Source organism: Ixodes scapularis, unplaced genomic scaffold (assembly GCF_016920785.2).
Source record: "Ixodes scapularis isolate PalLabHiFi unplaced genomic scaffold, ASM1692078v2 PGA_scaffold1__304_contigs__length_218370807, whole genome shotgun sequence".
NCBI lineage: Eukaryota > Metazoa > Arthropoda > Arachnida > Ixodida > Ixodidae > Ixodes > Ixodes scapularis.
The window spans coordinates 196,768,154-196,788,373 of NW_024609846.1; the positions used below are offsets into that span (position 1 = coordinate 196,768,154).

At 45.0% G+C, this 20,220-nt stretch overlaps 1 protein-coding gene across 2 annotated transcripts in view; it reads right to left on the reverse strand.

Moving 5' to 3' along the window:
* LOC115314574 (monocarboxylate transporter 12) overlaps positions 1–18,877 on the reverse strand; it is a 34,865-nt gene extending 15,988 nt beyond the window's left edge. Inside the window, exons 1-4 of one of the 2 annotated variants that reach the window (XM_042291025.1) lie at positions 18,729–18,854; positions 16,016–16,064; positions 9,284–9,457; positions 5,503–5,756 (exon numbers count right to left, since the gene is read on the reverse strand). In XM_042291025.1, the coding sequence (XP_042146959.1) occupies positions 5,503–5,713 (211 nt within the window). In that variant the 5' untranslated portion in view covers positions 5,714–5,756; positions 9,284–9,457; positions 16,016–16,064; positions 18,729–18,854. Of the gene's footprint in view, positions 1–5,502; positions 5,757–9,283; positions 9,458–16,015; positions 16,065–18,728 lie in introns of both variants that reach the window. The other variant, XM_040222209.3, reaches the window with a different exon arrangement.
* Positions 18,878–20,220: the final 1,343 nt, after the last annotated feature.

A 20,220-nucleotide genomic window follows, 5' to 3' on the forward strand; every position in this document is an offset into this window, starting at 1 on the left:
ATTTTTTGAGCATATTTACATGGAAGGCTTTTCTCGTTCCGGCAATCTCCAGCTCATAGTCAACTTCATTTCCTCGTGCCGTGACGATGAAGGGACCCTTCCATTGCATGAGCAACTTGTTATTGTCGCTTGGAAGGAGGATTAGTGCTTTATCCCCTACCTTCATTTCTCGGTTGACTTTCTTCCGATCATAATACGCCTTATATTTTACCTTGGCTTCATCCAAGCATTAGTGCGCAAAGTTTGCAGGTCTCCTCCAGTTTGTCTCTTAGTTCCATGACGTAGCTGTACGACGTTTTTGTTTCCTCGTTCAACGCCTCGTTGGACCACACTTCTCTCAGTATAGTTAATGGCCCCCGTACCGTTCTCCCATATAACAACTCAAATGGAGAGAATCTCAAACTGGACTGGGGTACCTCCCGGTAAGCGAACAACAGCGCTGGCAGGTACCGGTCCCAATCATTGGGCCTCTCCCGACACATTCTACGTAGCATCAACTTTAAAGTTCCATTGAATTTCTCTACCAACCCGTTGCTCATGGGATGATAGGGAGTAGTCAAAAGGCGTCTCACTGACAGCAGGCGACCCACCTCCTTCATCAGGTCGGAAGTAAACGCGCTACCACGGTCACTAAGGACCTCTCTTGGTACGCCGTATCGCGTAAACATGTCAACTAAAGCTTCCGCTACTACCGGAGTTCCGATGGTTTTCAAGGCTACCGCGTCGGGGTATCGAGTAGCCACATCCACCATGCTTAAGATGTATCGGTTCCCCGAGTCTGATTTGGGAGCAATCGGACCAATGATGTCAATGGCCACCCTCTGAAAGGGAGTTACAATCGTCGGCATGGTACCTAAGGGGGCCTTGCCTACTCTCCCTTTGGGGACCGTCCGTTGGCAAATGTCACACGACCACACGTACCTCTTAATGTCGCTTTGGACACCCGGCCAAAAGAACTCTTCAGACACTAGTGCTATTGTGTTGCTCACGCCCTGGTGGCCTGACATTATTCCGTCATGTGCCATCCCGGTGACAGTTCGCCGAAACTTTTTCGGGAGTACCAACTGGTCGGTTTTTCTTCCGGAACTGTATGTACAGCTCCTGTACAACAGCTCATTCCTAATGAAAAACTCGTACTTCGTTCTGCCCCTGTGCTTCTTGGTTACTTTCCCAACGTCGTGGAAGCACTTCTTCACGGTTTCGTCCTTCTTTTGCTCCTGGATGAGCTCCTCTTTAGTTGTTTGAAGCAGTGGTACCTCAGGTACTCGCAGTTCGGGAGGCGATGGCGGGGGTTGACATGTAGGTTTCTTGGTCTGCACAGCCCCCGCGGTGCCCACGAACTCTTTATCGCCCCGTTCGAGTAACGATTCGTCAGCAGAGCGTTGTAGAGACTCCACATGTGTCTCTTTCGCCAGGACGCCTTCCGTCCCGGTCTTCTGTTCATCGGCTGGCTCTGTCGCCAACATATGAGCTTCCCTCGTTTTCACATTCAAACTCCAGCTTGGATCGGGGTCATTGGCATCTCGTACAAGCGGCACATTTCCCAACACCAGATCGTACAGAGGGTCGTTTATACACTTCGCTGTTAACTTTCCCGTGTAGTATGGTGTCCTAACCATAATCTCGGCCTCGGGAAGGTGCCTTACTGTTTTGTCCAGTAGAAACACCGGGCTCAATATTCCCGTGTACGCTTCCTTCGGAACCAAGCTCTGGCGAACAACGACGGTGTTGCAGCCCGTGTCCCTGAGGACAGTTATTTTGTGGCCACCCATATCTCCCTCTACAACTGGCAGATTCTCCACTAGAAACTTGGGAGGATGTCCTACTGCCGAGTTGACAACCGGAATCTTGTCACCATTCTTGAGGGTAACAAAGCCATCTTCGGGCTCGGTCACCTCTCCGTTTCTTGACTTCGTCCAAAGACATGACGCCTGATGATTGTCGTTAGGCTTTGATCTGCAGCTATCTGCACTGTGTCCAGTTTTCCCGCATTGCCAGCAAGTAATTCCTTTGGAGGCCGGCGGACGTCCATGACAGTTTTCCGCCTTGTGCCCAATTTTGTTGCATAAAAAGCAACGCAAAGCTTTCCTGTCCCCTCCTGTTTTAGACTTATCTGCTAACGCCACACTAGACTGCTTATTCGTCTCGTCGATTCTAGACTTACTCGTAGTAGGCTGGGCCTGAGCCTCTAGGAAAAGGTCCGCCTTTGACGCAACTTCTTGCAAGCTTTGGCATTCTCTCTCTCGGAGAAAAATAGTCAACTTGGTGGAGCAAGTGAGCAGAAACTGCTCGACCAAGACCTTGTCACGGAGGGCTTCAAACGTGTGTTGAATATTGGCCATCTCAACCCACCTGTCAAAATACCCAGCGAGACGTGCGGCAAACTGTCTCCTCGTCTCTCCCTCTTCGGGCTTTGCATCCCTAAACCGTTCTCTATACCCTTCTTTAGTGTAGCGAAACCTTTGAAGCAGTGCCAGCTTCACTCTCGCATAGTCCAGTGCGTCTTCTGGCGACAACCGACCCACTACCGTCAATGCTTCACCAGTGAGGCACAAACTCAGAGTCGTCGCCCATTTCTGCTGAGGCCAACCCATTCCCGTTGCAGTACGTTCAAAGCGTAGCAAATATGCATCTAAGTCATCCCTTCCTTCGTCGAACTGAGGAATTAACTTATGAGGGCTAAAGTGTCGCGCCTCGCCGGTAGTCGCAGCCAAGTTAGTAGCCTCTCCTTCACCTATACCTTGGATTGCGTCCTGACGTGGCGCCCCTGCGCTTTGTACCGCCAACCGAAGTTGCAGAACTTCGCGTTCTTTGTCCAACCGGACACATTCCTCCTCACGTTCCTGTCGCGCCCACGCTCTTTCTTCTCGTAGTCTAGCTTTTTCGTCCTCCATCCATTTCTTCAACTCATCTCCCAGATAACCCAACTCCTTTCCCACCGCCATTAATTTCTCGTTCTCCATGCTAGTCTTTTTGACTCTAGCAATCCGTGTGTGTCCCGGAAGAAGTGATCCAATTAAACTGATGGTAAATGGGATCCTGGCAGGGTCGCCACAATTGTCAAGTTCGCCCGGTCCGACACGCGAAATGATTGAGACAAGACCAGGTGAGACAAAGGCATGTACATACGTAATAATATAATGAAAGGAAATCAGGAGGCAGTTATCAACAATAAAGAAAGAAAAGGAAAAGTTCAAAGCAGACCGGAGTCCCCGTGGTCAAGTCCCCACAAAAGCTCGACTCACGCCTGACGTGGCGGGGCTTCAGGAGCGTGGCGGGGCTCGTCGTGGCCTCAGGAATCGAAGCGTTGCCGGGTTCTTCGTGGCTTGAGGAACTGTAGCGTTTCTGGGCTCTCAGGAACCGGAGCGGGGCCGGTTACGGTGAGGCTTCAGGAGCCGGAGCGTGGCCGGGTTCTCGGGAACCGAAACGGGGCCGGTTTCGGTGAGGCTTCAGAAGCCGGAGCGTGGCCGGGGTCTCAGGAACCGGAGCCGGGCCGGTTTCTGTGAAGCTTCAGTAGCCGGAGCGTTGCCGGCTTCAACAAGCGACGGGTCAGAACTCCCGCACCTGCCCGTCGTTTCTCGCGATCCTCTTCCTCTCTTCTTTTTCTTCTTTTCTTCCCAGCTCCACACCCGTGACAGCCCTCTTTGTGTTCATCTTTGTGTTTAGCTTTGACTTAACGTGCGCTTGTAAATATTTCTGTAATGTCGCGTGTATTTGTAGTTTAGATTGAGTGTTTTGCAGCGTTGTGTTTTATGTACCAATAAACGGGAAGCGGAACCCCGCTCCTGTGAAAGAACCAAGCTGGACTCGGGTTGTTGACGGACCACGTGGGAAATGGTGAATCGGCGGCGGAACGCTAATTCCTACAATAGTAATCCTAGAATTTATTCAATTTGTGCGTGGTAAGTTCTCTTTAGTTTGTCAAAGTTATAAGAATTTTCAAACCGAGAAAAGGAAATAATTTTTTCGTTGTTAAGAGACACACTCGTTAAGCAAAACATGTCTTAGTAAAGCCGCGTGAATGTTGAACAAGAACATTTCCTCACCTGAATCTGAACACAAGGGAAACAAATGCACCGCATATAATTCCATTTTCTAATTGCCTCGTTCTTCAAGGGCTCGAGAATTCCGTCTTTAAAGAAGTAATTTGCGGAAAGGTTCGCCGATTAGTTAAATCAAAATAAATTACTGATTTCGCTTTAGTGGCACGAAGTATGGTCACAGTTGAAATAATACGTCAAAGTGAAGCCTAGCTTCTATTTAACAGGTGGCTAGCGGATTCGCTTTTACTCCAGCAACACTGGGCGATACGTACCGCAGCACCATCATGGCGTCACGTCGCGGCCGTACCTCTGATATTAGTGTTGCCATCCCTCTCAAGCAGGTAGTTTTGGTTTTGACGACAACCGAAACCAAACTTTGATTCGTGATGTTTGTAAAACTACACACAATATATAAAATATATGCCTTGTAAGTCATAGATACTGACGGAGCTGAAAACAGTTGTAGACCCAAATTCGAAAATATTAGTTGCCTTTAACATTTATAAAATATTAGTTGCCTTTAACAAAAGGCAACTAAAATATTAGTTGCCTTTAACGAAAAAGTTGCCAATTATATAGGCTGTTCATGATTTTCGTCCAAATGTCTCTGAATGTAATTGTGGCATGCATTTACATTCATTTCGTCTCTTTCTTGCGTCTCTTGTCTTTGTCAAGCATTTCAGGTATATCAAATAACTTGACTTACATTGGAGAACTGAATGCTTCTATACTTCTTATCAGCTTAGGTACAGACACAGCCGACGCTACGAGTTAATTGGACCAATCAAGCGGTGTCTAAGAAGCGAATCACTGGGCCTTTTTTTTTTTTTTTTGTTTAAGATTGACTCAGTGGCGATAGAACACGTACAGAAACGTGACGAACGCCATGATGGGACGCTTTTGACACTGTCTGATTTGTCCCATCAGCTCGTAGCGTCGGCTTCGACTGTACCTTAGGTGAAATAAAGTCTATCGCGACAGCATTCACTGGCCGTTTTTACATGGATGCTGCAGTAGCGCATGGAGTTGAGACGGAGCCAATCACAGGCGCCCTCCCTTTCTTCTTTTTCTACCCAATCTCAATCGCCAATCTCGATTCGATGCGCTGCGGTCGCATCCATGTATCTGCGACTTCTAACAGCTGAAAATGTTCCGCAATTTCATACCGAAAAACCCAGTATGACGTTTCGCTATCTGGATTATGGAACTGAAGATCTATCTGGCTTCCATCCGTATCATCGGGTTTTCAGAAATCATTCGTTTGCAAGCAATCTCATATCAAGTTCCAGAAACAATTCCAGTTAGATTTTCAGTTCCATAGTCCAGGTAGGGAAAAGTTATACTCGGTTTTTCGGTAGAGAATTTGGCGTTTTCATTTGGCAAGTACAGCAAGCTCATTTTCTACCGATCGATTTGAAGCTTTTTAAGCTGCCTATAGTTGAATACCGAGGAGGCTTACTGGCAAAGCTTGTGACGACATCGAAGATGGTCAGCGGCCACGTCGCCTCTTCGCGGGACACTTGGAATGTTTCGATGATACCGACGTACACGATGCCGAAGACCCTGGAACCCACGTTCCCCATGAACAGACACAAGCTGCAGGAAAGCGCAGTGATCCAACTCCATCGGGAATCTAGCCCAAAGACTGGATGCCTCTTCAGCGATTCCATGACAGCGACGTTCTGGGACGGAACAGTTTCTAATTAAGCAGTTCTGAAACGAAAAAAAAAAAAAAGCAAAACAAAAAAAAATTAAGCTACTTTGCTTTGAAACTTTTATTTGCATTTTACGGCTTCATAATGCTGTGTGTGCTCGGGCAAATGGAGGTTGCTCAGCGTAAAACTTCGTGTACAAGACTCGCGGTTATTTTGTGCCCAGGAATGGTGAATGCGAAAATAAACGAGTTAAATGTTACATGGCTTTTACTGTTTTTCTTTTCCTTCTTTCTTTTTTTAATGCTCCATTTGCTCTACATGTTTTCGGGCTAAAATTCCGTGTTTCCCGGGATAGGTAAACACGTCATCTCAACTCGCAGAAAGCTTAAAATACTACTCTCCACGAAGAGGAGCATTACATTTGAAGGGACTACAACATGTCACTGTGCAAAAGCCATTAAAAGACATAGGCAAAGGAAGAAAAAATATTCTTAACAGCCTGAATAGAAAAAGGATCTCAGAAAAAATTTACAAGAAAAAAATATTTTCGGAGCTGTATTTCCGGAGCGAAACGAATTTGTAGTTGGCGCCGGCCAGTATTAGCCCCGAGAAGTTTACGTGGCGCCCCCTTACGGCGAACCGGAGTGAGGTCACGGCGAGGGCAGAATTTTTGCCTGACTGGCTCCGCTCGCCCTGTGGAGGCTGTGACGACGTTAGCTTTATTGACGAATGGCCTGTGGCTGCAGGCGAAACATCAACCAACATTTCAGTCATGGTTGGCAGGGCAGGCAACGCATGAATCGCAGCTGGTATATGAAAATGAAGAAATATGGCCACAAGTGCAGGAGTATCACTATAAATTTTCATCTCACACAATGAATGCTACTGGTGGTCTGAATGAATTGGCGAATTATGTATACTATTTCGTGTTTTTTTTTGTATCTCTGTTTTAAACAAAAACGCTGAGGCAGAAAAGCTGCATGCTGCTCAACATGTTCGCGCATGTTGAGCAGCATGTTGAGCAGCATATAACATGTTGCGCGAGCAGCATGCAGCTTTTCTGCCTCAGCGTTTTCCACAGATAGCATCAGTCGAGTCCATTGAAATACTATCCAAATCCAGCAAAGGCCAAATGCGAGCGATATAAACATATACTATAAACAAATAACTGTATATGCCTGCATTCGTTCTTTCTTTACTTTATCCCTGTACTTGGGCTGTCTCACTTGTGATTCTCTCTCCATTGTCTAGACTGTATATATAGTCTAGACCAGTGGTCGGCAACCAGTGGCAGTATCATGCAGACCCTAGCACCCCCCCCCCCCCCCCCCCCCCCCGCGCAACGCGGTCAGCTAAAAAAGAAAAAAAAAAGTTGTCCACTTCGCTGCCCGTTGCCTGCCTTCGCGAATGGCTGACGAGAACATCCAAAATGTTTTGGGACTCGCAGTTAGTAGCTTGAATGTGGATGTACGTAGTTTGGCGAGCGCTGTTCAACACCACAAGTATCACTGAGAGGATTCTCTAGGTTTTTGTGGAAATGTATCTCATGTCGTGTGTCGCGAAATGAAGAAACTGTTCATTTTCGATTTATATACGTCAGTGTGAGTTCGTGCAAGCGTTCTTTTCTTTAATTTTAACCCCCCCTCCCCATCCCCCTTTCCCGCTGCTTGCCGTCCGGCCCGTTCCACCTTAGCTTCACGGCGACTCGGCCCGCTGCGCCGAAAGGTTGCCGACCACTGGTCTAGACCATGGAGAGAGAATCAGGTGGTGCATTTTTTCTATAAAATTTGCGAAGAGCGAGCTTACCTGAGGGAAAAGTAAAGAAAGAAAAAGGCTTAACTCCCATGGAAACGCAGCGAAGCCATCGGTCTTTAAACCATACATGGTGCCCTATGGTTTGAAGACGCACGTGGGTTCGCTATCGTTTGCAAATTTTATAGAAAAAATGCACCGCCTGTGGCCAACGCTGTACAAAATCAGAACGCGATAGGTTAAGAAACCGACTTTTGCGGTCGAAATAAAGAGCCTGGCCGCCCTTGAATCACCCAGTATTACTCCCCCAAATTTTGTTTTTTTCGTTGTAAATCCATTTTATGACATCCTTTTTATCCAGGCTGTTTAAAATATTTTTCCTTTCCATATGTATTTTAGGAAACTGGGTCACGTTAGCTTACCAGAAGTTGATTGAAAGAAGGCTATCGATGTTGTAAAAAATTGAGCTCAAGAAAAATTCGCTCCAGAAAAGAAACGAAATTCAATAATTACCCTCTTGAAACAGGATCATTTGGTGCGATATTAAAAAGTCTCGTTGCTATCGATGCATCGGGAGATTTATTAGAGTATATAATTTGATGTATAGGGCATTACTTCTACGGCGTGGTGGCGCGTGGATTCCAGATGTGGTTTCAGGTTCACCGGTGACGTCAGTTTCAAGCCATTGATGTAAAAACAGCTGCGCGGAATAATTCTGCAGACTACTGGTACACTGCGAGCGCTGTTAATTCGACCAAGCGGTTGTCGATCGTTGTTTTTTCGTTTTCTTTTTTTTTTTTTGTTCTGTTTTTTTTTTTTTTTTTTTGAGAGGCTGCTTTCAATACTACAAGTGTTGTGGGAAGGACTCGTTCGAGACATTAATCATGTGGCAAAATATGTTTACGACCGACATGTTATTCGAATAAAATGTGAGCCTATGCCGGTGTCCTGTTCGCGCTAATAATGTCCCAGTTTACTGCCTGTCCCTGCTGTCTAGATTTTATTTTTACTCATATTATTACGTGGCTAATTTATATACATTTGCAGGGGACGGGTAGAGGTATAAAACAGTTTTAAATACAATAAATCGTGAACTAGCTTTTTTGGCGAAAAGCCCATAACTAAAAGGTGCAATTGCAGAATACAGAAATACACCCCAAGTGAAATATATGTATATATTGTTACATTTCCTTAACTTACAAGAGGACGTCCATAACCAAATCAGGCAAGATTAGAAGTCTGTCCAGAGCCGCCTGCCCGCGCTTCGTCTTTCATGGGTCCCGGCACGCGCCTCAGCACGCCGCTACACTATTCCCCCTAAGGACTCTTTTCTTAGAGGGATGATCTTTAAATCGTTTTCCTGCTACACAACCTCGCCGCATTGCTGTGGTGTCAGGCAGTTTGCTTGTACTTGTTTGTTTCGAAAAGTTCAGCTTGAGCGAAGTCTTTTCAGCATGCAGATTTTTGACATGAAACTTCGTGCTCATTTGCACACACGCTAAAGTTCAGGCCGACATCACAGTCTGCCTGCAGCACCAAAGTCCAGCACGTTAGCGCTTTTGGAAGGTTGAAGCACAGAGTCCTGATACCAGGGGGTCAAGTGGTTCACTTATTATCATCCCTGGCGACATGTCGGAGAACAAATCTTATGCCGCACAGAACATGTCGGTGCCTAAGTCCACAGCACATTTGCGCCTTTTGAAAAGTTAGCACCGACAACAATATGCACCGGCATTGCCTAGCTCAGGAGGCACCATCACTTTTCGTGAATGCTTTCAACCGCAAAACTGCCACAACCTGTCCGAAAACCATTGAAGCCTAGCGCGCACTTACGCGCTTTTGTGGCGTGGGCTCCCGGGAGACCGTGACAGTCGGCTAGCGTTGCTTCAGTGATGGAACATGGAGAAGGAAGCTGGTCTGGTCGGTGGTAATCCAGGCAGGGCCGCGCCACTCAACAAGGTGCTGACACTCGCGCAGAGAATGTCCTTGCTCCTTGTAGAATGATTTCTTGGGCCGTCAGGAAAAATGCCGGGAATCCCACTTCTGACACCAGTTGTTACATTTTTTTTTTCATTTACAAGAGGACGTCCATAACCAACTCAGGCCAGATTAGAAGTGTGTCACGTGCCGCCTGCCCACACTTCGTCTTCGTCATCCGTGGTTCCCGGCACGCGCCTCAGCACGCCGCTACAATATATATATATATATATATATATATATATATATATATATATATATATATATATATATATATATATATATATATATATATATGGGTGGTTTCATCTCAAATCGTGCAGGCAAAAAAGGTCGAATTTTTAATTTCGACGAAAAAAATATATGTTATGGCGCCGTTTCTAAAACCGCAGTCGCCACAAACCGCAAGTTCGTCGGATTTTTTGTTCCCGACTTATGCATATTTAAAGAGGCCGCGGCGAAAAGCAATGTTTTTCACACCCGTCGTGGGTCGGATGTTTCACTCGATCTCCCGCCATGGATTTTCAGTCGAGATTATATTATCTTTTTCAAGCACTCTGTGCACACATTTAAAAGGCTCCAATACCATGAAATAATTTTAGACGTTTTGCTTTTTTTTCTGTAAAAATGTCAAAAACGCCTCCTCGGTCGATTGTTGACGAACTTTGACAATTAATTACTGGCGATCTACTTCGGTTACACTGATATTTTTTATGTCCACGGAGAGCCCAAAATACGCCCTTTATATTTATTATAAAATGACTCGGCTGTATAAAATATCCTTTGCGGTACGTTTACGTTAATATTATGCAAAAACCAAAAAGTACCATTTTTGAAATTGATTTTCTCAAAACACCCATTTTTAATTTTTTTTATTTTTCGTTCAAATGTAGATATGATAGTTGTCTACACAAAAATCAAGCCTAGAAAGTGTATATTTTGTTTGTATGTTTTATATTTAGGCCTCAATATCGGAAAAAGACGTCTTTGTTTTGCAAGACCTAAGTCAGACATTGCGACCCATGCGTCTCTATGAATTGTGAAAAAGTTTTCTTGAATTTTCTTCTGCATTTTGTAATGAATTATAAACGGATTTTGTGGTACTGAATATTTATGTACGTTTTGATCAGAGCGGGAACCACGAGATACATATCTAACCAAATCAGCAGGCCTAGTAGACTTTCAATAACCAAAAGCCACAGGCGTTGTATTGTTTAGATTTATAAACCTTTCACAGTAAACTAGCACGACTAGCTATTAGCTGTCATATTACTAAGAGAAAGAAAGTCACCACATCGTCGATATATTATATACAATTCTTTCCGAAACCAAACACTGGGGGTTTGTTCACCGCACATCGCACAGGTCACCACGGAATGTCCTCTCACTTCCGTAATGCACAAGAGCGGTGACACAGAAACTTTCCGAAACACACAGAGAGTGTGTCATGAAGAGGGGTAGAGAATAAAAATAAATAAATAGGAATTAAAGTGCCCAACTCCCATCTTAACGAAAATTGCGTTAAAAAAATAAAGTATTTAGGTTTGAGCGGTGGCAAGGCGATAGGTCCACGCCTGGTGGAGAGTCAGGCAAAGAAGTCGACGGCACGTAAAGGTAAAACAAAAAAATCAATAATTTAATAAAGACGGGAAAACTCAGCCGCACATGGCAAGAACAAAAACCAACTCCTCCGGGCATTCCCTAAACGGGACGCAACCAAATGCGTGCGAACACGCTCTCTACATCACCGCCAGGCCGCTACGCCATGACGAAATAAACCCAACAACTGAACAGTGCTAACAAACAGTTAGTAAGAAAACATTGAAAAAAAAAAACGTTCATGAAAAACCGCACCCGAGGAACAAATTTCAGCGGGGCGAAGAAACACACACGAGTCGGTCCCACGACACTGAAGTCTGGCAGGATGACGGCGTCCAGATGATGCTCGAATCCGTTCCTCCCTCTATTACGCACATCCACGACGGCTGTGCGGAACAGTGGCTGTGCGAAAGAAAGTGAAGAATAGATTCGAGCAGGCGATAGAGGTGCTTTCGAGGCAGTTTCTGCAGTTACTCAAACTTTCTCTTTCCCCTTCCCTTTTTCAAAAGAACACGTCAGCCGGCGCTAACTTTTCATCTCGGGAGAAGCCCACTCTTCACAAACGGTTATAGTTGACAAGGAGGCTGACTTCGACCCGACTAGTCTCCGGGCAGAATACAAACACAAGTATATTTACCAACACGCTCGTTTTAATGTCAGTCTCTGGGCTTTGCTGTTTCCAAAAGAGATAACCCTTTATAAAGACAGAACTAGCGGGTTGTTGGGGATAATTCAACTTAAACAGTCCCTTCTCGTTTCCTTCCTCAAGTTTAATAGATAACCCTTCGGTGCTATCGGATCTCCCCGGAGAAAGAGAGAGAGAGCACGGCCGTTTCAAGGTAAGGATAGGGCGCTCGAAGCTAGGGAAAACAGGCGGTATCGTTTCACGCATGCACGGATGGCTGGTTTAAAATTTCCCCATATCCCTAACGAAACCGGCCCATCTTCGTATGTGCGTCTGCGGGATTTCTGTCCCGCGCCGCCGGTTTTAGCGCGCACGCGGCGTTGTTTTGGCTGGCAGAACAGTTGTTGACCGTCGATATTGTAAGGCCGTGGTGTCCTCATCCTTTCAGGCAACGATTCCTTTGCTTTCCCTAGTGCAATACTCTGAATGGCTCCCCCGGGGTGGCTGTCACTGTTCGCCGCGTCAACGACACATTCGTACCATTTCACTCCTCGTGACACAGGGTGCGCTGCTCGCTTTACCGTCACGGGCCGTCCAATCTAGCACGACGAGCGCGAAAGGTCGTGGTCATCTGCTGGCTCCGAAAGGGCGGGACGTTCATGCAGGCCAATGAGGGCCCCGAATCAATACGACGTCTGCCGACTCCTACACGTTAAAAATTTACGACACCTGCTGGTCTGTTAAGAAGTGTTGCTTTCTCTTTTTGGAACTCCTCCGATGTAGCTTGCCGGCTATAATAAAATTTAAATAATCAATAAATATAACAGGGTGGAAATACTATATTGCATTTTTATGTGGGAAGGTTGAAAAAAAGAAAAAAACTATTTCCAAGCTTGTGAAGACGCGCAATTCGCCAGTCCATTTCGAGCCGTAAAAACACGTTTTTGTACGATATTGATGCTTAAATACAGAACATACAAACAAAATATACACTTTCTCGACTTGATTTTCGCGTAGAAAACTATCACATCTCAATTTTAACAAAAAATAAAAAAAATGGGTTTTTTGAGAAAATCAATTTCAAAAATGGTACTTTTTGGTTTTCACATAACATTAACGTAAACGTACCGCAAAGAATATTTTATACAGACAATTTGTTTTATAATACATATAAGGAAAGTGTTTTGGGTTCTCTGTGGAAATAAAAATTATCGATGTAACCCAAGTAGATCGCCAGTAATTAATTGCCAAAGTTCGTCAACAATTGACCGAGGGGGCGTTTTTGACATTTTTACAGAAAAAAAGCAAAACGCCTGAAATTATTTTATGGTATTGGAGCCTTTTAAATGTGTCCACAGAGTGCTTGAAAAAAAATAATATAATGTGGACTAAAAATCCATGGCGGGAGATCAAGCGAAACATCCGACCCACGACGGGTGTGAAAAAAACTGCTTTTCGCCGCGGCCTCTTTAAAGATTCGAAAGTCGAGAACAAAAAATCCGACGAAATTGCGGTTTGTGGCGACTGCGTTTTTAGAAACGGCGCCATAACATATATTTTTTTCATCGAAATTAAAAATTCTACCCTTTTTGCCTGCACGATTTGAGATGAAACCACCCATATATATATATATATATATATATATATATATATATATATATATATATATATATACAGGTTTTTTTTTTTATTCTTACACACTTGTTTCAAAAAAACGTGAAAGCTACACTAATGCGGTTTTTGCAGGAGGGTTATACGGCCAGGCGGACAAATATGGGTGATTAATCTTTGCGATAAGTCGGCGAATTAAATAAGGTTTGTTAATTAACTTTTAAATTACTGAAAATATACATATAGTTTCAATTAGAAACTTGTTGAGCATTATCGAAAATTCCTAAATCAACTATTTTTAGAAGGATATAACGCAGGGGCAGCATTTTACGGCGTTCGTAAAAACGCTTCATTAGGACGCGTTTCTAGTTTTCGGTTTCTTAACGGAGCGCATCTTTGCGCCCGCGTTCCTGCTCCCTGGTGGTCGCGGCGCGAAGCCACCCCTCGCCTTCCTCGTAGAATGGAGGGAAGTACGGCGCACGTGTGTTGCGGGTCTCAGCCACTGGGGACTCGAGCAGGACCACGGGCGCGGTGATGCGCTCCGATAAGAAACGAAAATCTGGAAACGCGTCCAAATGGAGAGTTTTTACAGAACGCCGTAAAATGCTGCTCCGGTGTTATATTCTTCCAAAAATAGTAGATTTAGTGGTTTTCGATGATGCTCTACAAGTTTCTAATTGAAACCATATGCCTATTTTCAGTAATAAAAAAGTTAATTGACTAATTTTAATTAATTAGTCGACTTATCGTAAAGATTAGCCACCCACATTATGTCCGCCTGGCCGTATAACCCACCTGCAAAAACCGCATTAGTGTAGCTTTCACGGTTTTTTAAAAACAAATGTGTAAGAATAAAAAAAAATGTATATATATATATATATATATATTAAATTCACCAATAAATATATGCGAATATATAACATCACGAAAGGGCCTATGTACGCATGATATAATGTAGATATTTTCTCACCTGTGTATTGTACAAATAATACATGAAATGTTCCCTTTTCACTAGAAATTTACTGCAAGGCATAAAACGGCAAAAGCAGCTTTTAAATGCCATCTTTCCTGCCACCATCATAAAGGGTGTTTTCAGTTGATTAACATGACTGTTTTAATGTTCAAGGTTTTAATTAAAGAAATTTCCAAAAACGAAGATAGAATATTTTTTACGCTCAGGTAGAATAGTTCTCAAAATAATGTTGTTTTCGTGTTTTTTTTTTGTTTTTTTTTTTTGTAGCAGTTATTATTGATCGTCGCTTTCCGGAAAAATGGTTGGACAACCAAAGGTTTGTTCTACATGAAAGTGTTCAACTGTATCTCTTTGTGATGTGAATGTATTATTTGGAAAACTATCCAGCACGGCTGATCTTACAATTTTTTTTTTCACAAACCCTGGGATTTTTTTTGAAAGAAATAAAAAAGCAGAAAACAAGCATGTGACTTTGGTGCATTATTTGCGATGTAAACTAGAAAAACGCCATGAAATCGTAGGCAAGCTGGTAAGAGTTTCCGTGATGTAAAAATTGCTTTACTGGGCTAAGTAAACCGAAATTGCAAACTTGAAAGGAACGGACCAAAAAAGATGACGTCAAAAATTTCATGAACAGTCAGCTTGAAACGTATTTTGTCAATCTTAGCGATCGTTTTCACTGACAGGTTGAAGACGGCAGGAACGTTCTTCAGTTGTTCCGCCACCCCAGCGCGAACTTTCTACCTTCGACGATGCCTCGGCGTCGCCACGAGGGTGCACTCGAAGGAAGCCAAAGCACGGCGGAAGGCAGCGAGGGCTCGCTGGACGTCGGAAAGAGACGGTCTGCCGTTTTCATCCTCTCAGGGACCAGAGTAAAATTTCAGTTAGTGAAATTCCAACCTAATATCCCTTCCTTATCCTTATGGACGTTGCAGCATTACTTCTAAGCCCATGGTACATTATACATTACTATCGTCGGTACTAGGTTAATAAACTCGGGACGTGGAAAGTCGCCAGGAATAAGATTGTGACTTTAGCCGTTAAGTATCAGAAATAACGGATTACGAAGCAAGAACCGTGAACGTAATAGGCGATGCCCTGAGCCACTGATGAATGTCCTTCTCCACGAGAAGTGTGTTACTAACGATAGGAATAGCGGTGCTTTCATTCTCAAATCTAAAATTTCCTCGCATCTTTACATTTTCTAGTAGTGCCATTTTACGATGAAAGGAACTAAACTGAAATATTCCGGCTAGATTCAAAATTCCGGGGATAAAAAAAGATCAATTTTAAAAGTAAGACTCGGTTAGAAAATTATCCGTATACACATCAGGCTTCCCATTCTTTAATACATTAATGACCCACAACTTCGCTGTCAAATTTATTGTTTTTCGTCTGTATCTGGTTTCGGAAAAAGAGCGATCTGAATTCAGCCCTCAAGTGAAAACTATAAGCATAGACACTACTTAGACATTATCATCACGTTGCCATCACCATTCCAAAGTTGGGGACCCTATAGACAGCAATTGAGCAATACAAAGTGTGGCGATGTTCAAAGCATCTTATTATTGTTTTAGGAGTCCGTGACACTGACGCTCTGTCCAGAAGATGCGCTCAAAAGGAAGGGAATTTCAATATGTATTTTTCGTTTTGCTTTGTGAAACCCACTTCAAGCTGATGTATATTTTATTCACATGAAAAATAACAGAGGAGAGACTACGACATGGCGTCATTTTATTTCGACCAAACAATAAAGAAGCGTGAGAGAAAAGGGACTCACCCACCGCTGCAAAGTGCTCGTGTATATTCGGTAAGCCGCGAGTACACCACTGGGAAAATATCAAAATACACAATAATGGAAACACCTCTTCTCGGTTCCAGTTTTAAACACGAACCCTCAACTGCATCCTTGGAATCATATACTAAAAAACAACTCAGTGTCAACTGTCAATGAAAAGAAAACGCACGCACACGCAACGTTTCACTTCTCCAGGTTGCTTTGTAGAGCAAAGTGAATATCGTCAACATGGACGGAGTCAGACTAGTTCACCTCTCTTAAATTAATACCCGCTAAATGGGAAGTCTCCCTCCGGTAGTGCACTTGATGCTGGGATGGCATGCACGAACTGCGCTACAAGAACGAGTTGCGGAAACTCGTGCTGGCGCAAGTTGCACCACTCCAGAGGATCGAATTCAACCTCCCCGATCTACCTGTAGGCGAAGAAGCCACTTGCAGGTTCTTGTGGCTTGTATGTTTTGGGGTTTCTTTGCCCAAAGAACGTTTTCCGCTCTTTCCCTGCCAGACAAGAATACGCTTTCCCGGGGCGACTAATGCTCCTCCATTCTTTACATTTTTGTAGGGACGGCGTTTTGGGCGAGATATAACGTTCTAAAGCGATCTTCGGCGATAATCAAATCTTTCTTGAAGTAAAGAATAATTTTCTCCCCAATTGACAGCTTTTATCTAAAGGAGTAGTTTGTCCCCACGATACATTCCGATGATGCGCCTTCATAGTATCACCCACTTATTCACTCTACACTGTGCAGTGCGGCCGCACACGTTCTTAGGCCGCCTCGGCAAAAATGTAGATCCCGACCCGCGGATATCCGCATCCGATCCGCAACCCGCAAAATCTGATTCATTTTTATCCGCATCCGTTAGTTTACTGCGGATATGCGCGGGTAATCCGCGGATAGGCAGGACTCTACACATTCGCGTTTGAGCGCGGTGCGTTCCGTAGCGGCAAGCGGACGCGTGGCATTGCGAAGAGCGCTTGCGCCAAGCTTCTATTACACACAGTTGCGTTGGCACGTAGTCAACCGTAGTCAAATAACCAATAAAAACACGGCATCGTCGCTAGCGGCTCACCAATAAATAATAAGCGAAATTCACGGCAACATGGCGACGCCCGGCGACAGCGACAATCCCGCTGGCTTCCCTGACCTTCTGGCCGGCTTGAACCATCGCAGCCTTTGAAAAGCTCGCTCGCGCGTTTTCCTTCTCCACCTCCACAACGATAAAGCAGGTTCCGCGAACGGAGAACCGGATACCCCTCGTCGAGTGACGCGAGCGAGCACGTGACCCTCCTTTTCTTTTCTCAGCTTCTGATTGGTCTACCGAGACGCGCTCCCGCTACTACCTCGTCCCTTGAGCCAGTGACAAATGCGCCCAGCCCGTGTACACGATAGGTTCCCACTCTCCCCCTCACTTCACCTACAACGCTTACTACTACTACTATACACTCTAAGAAATAGGGGGTGTATGGGGGTACATCTCTCGTCCCGTATGTAACACCACTAACGTTCCGTCCAGTGACGTTAAGCTGGCGATACCAATTTTTACGAGCGGCTTGATAGTTGTTAGATATAACGTACTAAATAGATAATGTGCGTATCAAAGACCAGAAAAAGAAAACCCTGAAGTTTTGTAGCAGGGCCAAAAAAACCTCGATTGCCTAACTGTAGCCGCAAATGCGTGCATTAGCTATTTGAAGAAGTTGTATCGGTCGCCTATCAAGGCGCTCTTGAAAGTTAGTATCGTCAGTTGGACGTCAGTGGACTGAATGTCAAATTGTTGTTTTGGGGTGTTACATATGGGACAAGGGGTGTTCCCCTATACACCCCCATTTCTTAGAGTGCATTCCCTTGTGGCACGCTGCGATGGTACCGCAAAGAACAGCTCCCGGCGGCAAGAACGGCTCTCCGCAATCAAACGCATTCAAACGCGCATGTGCGCAGTACGGGCCTTTTTAGTTGACTTGAAGTACGATATACTTAGGCACCTTCAGAGATAATAACTGTGTTGTGAGTGTAGGGTATAAAACTTACGCTATTATTAGTGGTAAGTGCCGTACAGGACATATCTAAGGATGGATTGTCAGCTTATGTATTTCGGGCACATAATTGTGTACCCATTAATTTATATTCACATTCCGCCTGGTGCAATGTTGTCGCCAGTAAAAAGACCGGATGGATTTAGAACGAAAAAACCTTTAACGACTTACAATGAAGCCGTTACGAATATAAAGAAATTAAATTACAATTGCTCCCTGAATATGTAATCATTTCTTTACAGAATTAGCGATAAATATAAATAATTACCAATAATTCTGATACTTGTTACGGATTACATACAAGCAGGCCAAAGAGAACCACGGGCCACGAGGCATCTGCCCCCGGCGACCATGACTGATGTGACGGGGGCGATAAACCGTCATTCCGTCGTTCGCGTTTTTCTTTTTTTCCGCGGGGGAGGGAGTTTGTATTTTGCGAAAGGAGGTTATAATTTTATATTACTAACGAGCGTTTTGGTAAGATGTACTAGATAACAAAGAGAGGACGAAACACAGACGAGTACTCGTCTGTGTTTCGTCCTCTCTCTGTTTTATACTTTCTGTTATCTAGGTTATAATTTCTTTCCTTCATAAATTGGGAAAAACCGGACCTGGGCAATAAATGCACGCGAGCGAAGACAGAATTCAAGCTTTACTCACTTTCTTCGCAGTCGTTGGTTGTTTCTTTTCAAAACGACAAATTTTGTGCGAAAGACGCACTGCTTAAGACACGGGCGGCGGCACTCTTGCTGGCTGCTTATCGCCTCACTATCATCCTCTTGTGTCATCGAATATCACCTGCCAACCCTATTGTAGTCGCAAGGTCTCCCAATCTGCGAGACGTCACACGGAGCTTCAAGCTCGGCAGCGACGAATTTCCCTCGCGGTTATCAGTGACGCGATGGAGGGATCCACCCGCCTCGTCAAGTGAGCAAGCTCTCACGTCAAGCTCGTTAAGAACATGCATTTCAATCATCGGGTTTCTTTTAAAGCCCAAAGAAACAACCTAATAGCAAGAGGGCACCCGTTAATTTCTTACCTAATGTCGAGAAAGGAGGAGAGTACTTTAGAAACCCGCCTCTTTCAGGAGAGGAGGAAACGAGATAAAAAGGAAGAAAGAGTGAGGGAGAGACAAAGAAAGTGAGAGGGAAGAAAGAACGAGAGAATGTAGAAAAGGATGTGAAAAAAAAAGGTTTTGTGTGGCAGACGTGACAAGGACGTTCAAATACTCCAGGACACAGCGTGACTTCGTGCCCAACTACGATGGAAAAATTACTCACTCCCAGACTGCCTCGCGCACCGACACGCTCTCATCGGAATTCCCATCGTCTGCATGCTTGCCGCTCCGTCGGCCACGTTAGGCTTAGTCTATGTCGGCTCCGTGCCTGCGATCTGCCTCGTACGCTCCCTGTCGCGGCTGGCTTTCGATACGATCGGCGTGCCAAAAGAAGTTTCGATGCGCCCGCGCAATCTCATCGCGAACGAGAGAAATGAACACCTGCTGGGACCCAGCAGGTGTTCCTGGGAGCGGGGGCTTGTGCGGCTTTCTCATTCCAGTGCTATTCTTCTGCCTTCGCGCGTGCAACGCCTGATACGCTCGCTTCCAAAACCGCATTAGCTCGAAGTGTCATGCTTTTGCATGTCGCGATCCTGGCGGTTGGCCGCAGAAATACTAACGAGAAACTGAGTGTGTCACAAGCGAACGCAGGTGTCGCCGTCGTCACGGCGTCCCAACTTCGGACTGCCGAAGCTTCCGTGTACCCACACTGGAGAGCGATTCGCAGCACAACAGGCGTCTACCACATGCACCGCAGGTGTTGGGACGCTGCCAGGATTGCGACTGGCGACAGCATGATACTTGTGTAACGTCATCAGGCGCAAATCGATTGACCACTTTTTTGGACGCAGTAAACAAACCAGACGGAGTCGCGTTCCAAACATCAAACTAGCACTGGGAATTGCTAATTGCACAGCATCAACGGGGCTCACATGATGCCCCTGTGACATCTTTTCTCTGCGTCACGCCTTTCTGTTGGTGGAGGTCGCGTCTTTCTTTTTCTTCGCGTTTTGACGGGGGCGCGTGTTGACCCCCCCCCCCCCCCCCCCCCCGGCCTACGTTCACGCCGCTTCGCGGCGGCTCATTACAAAATTG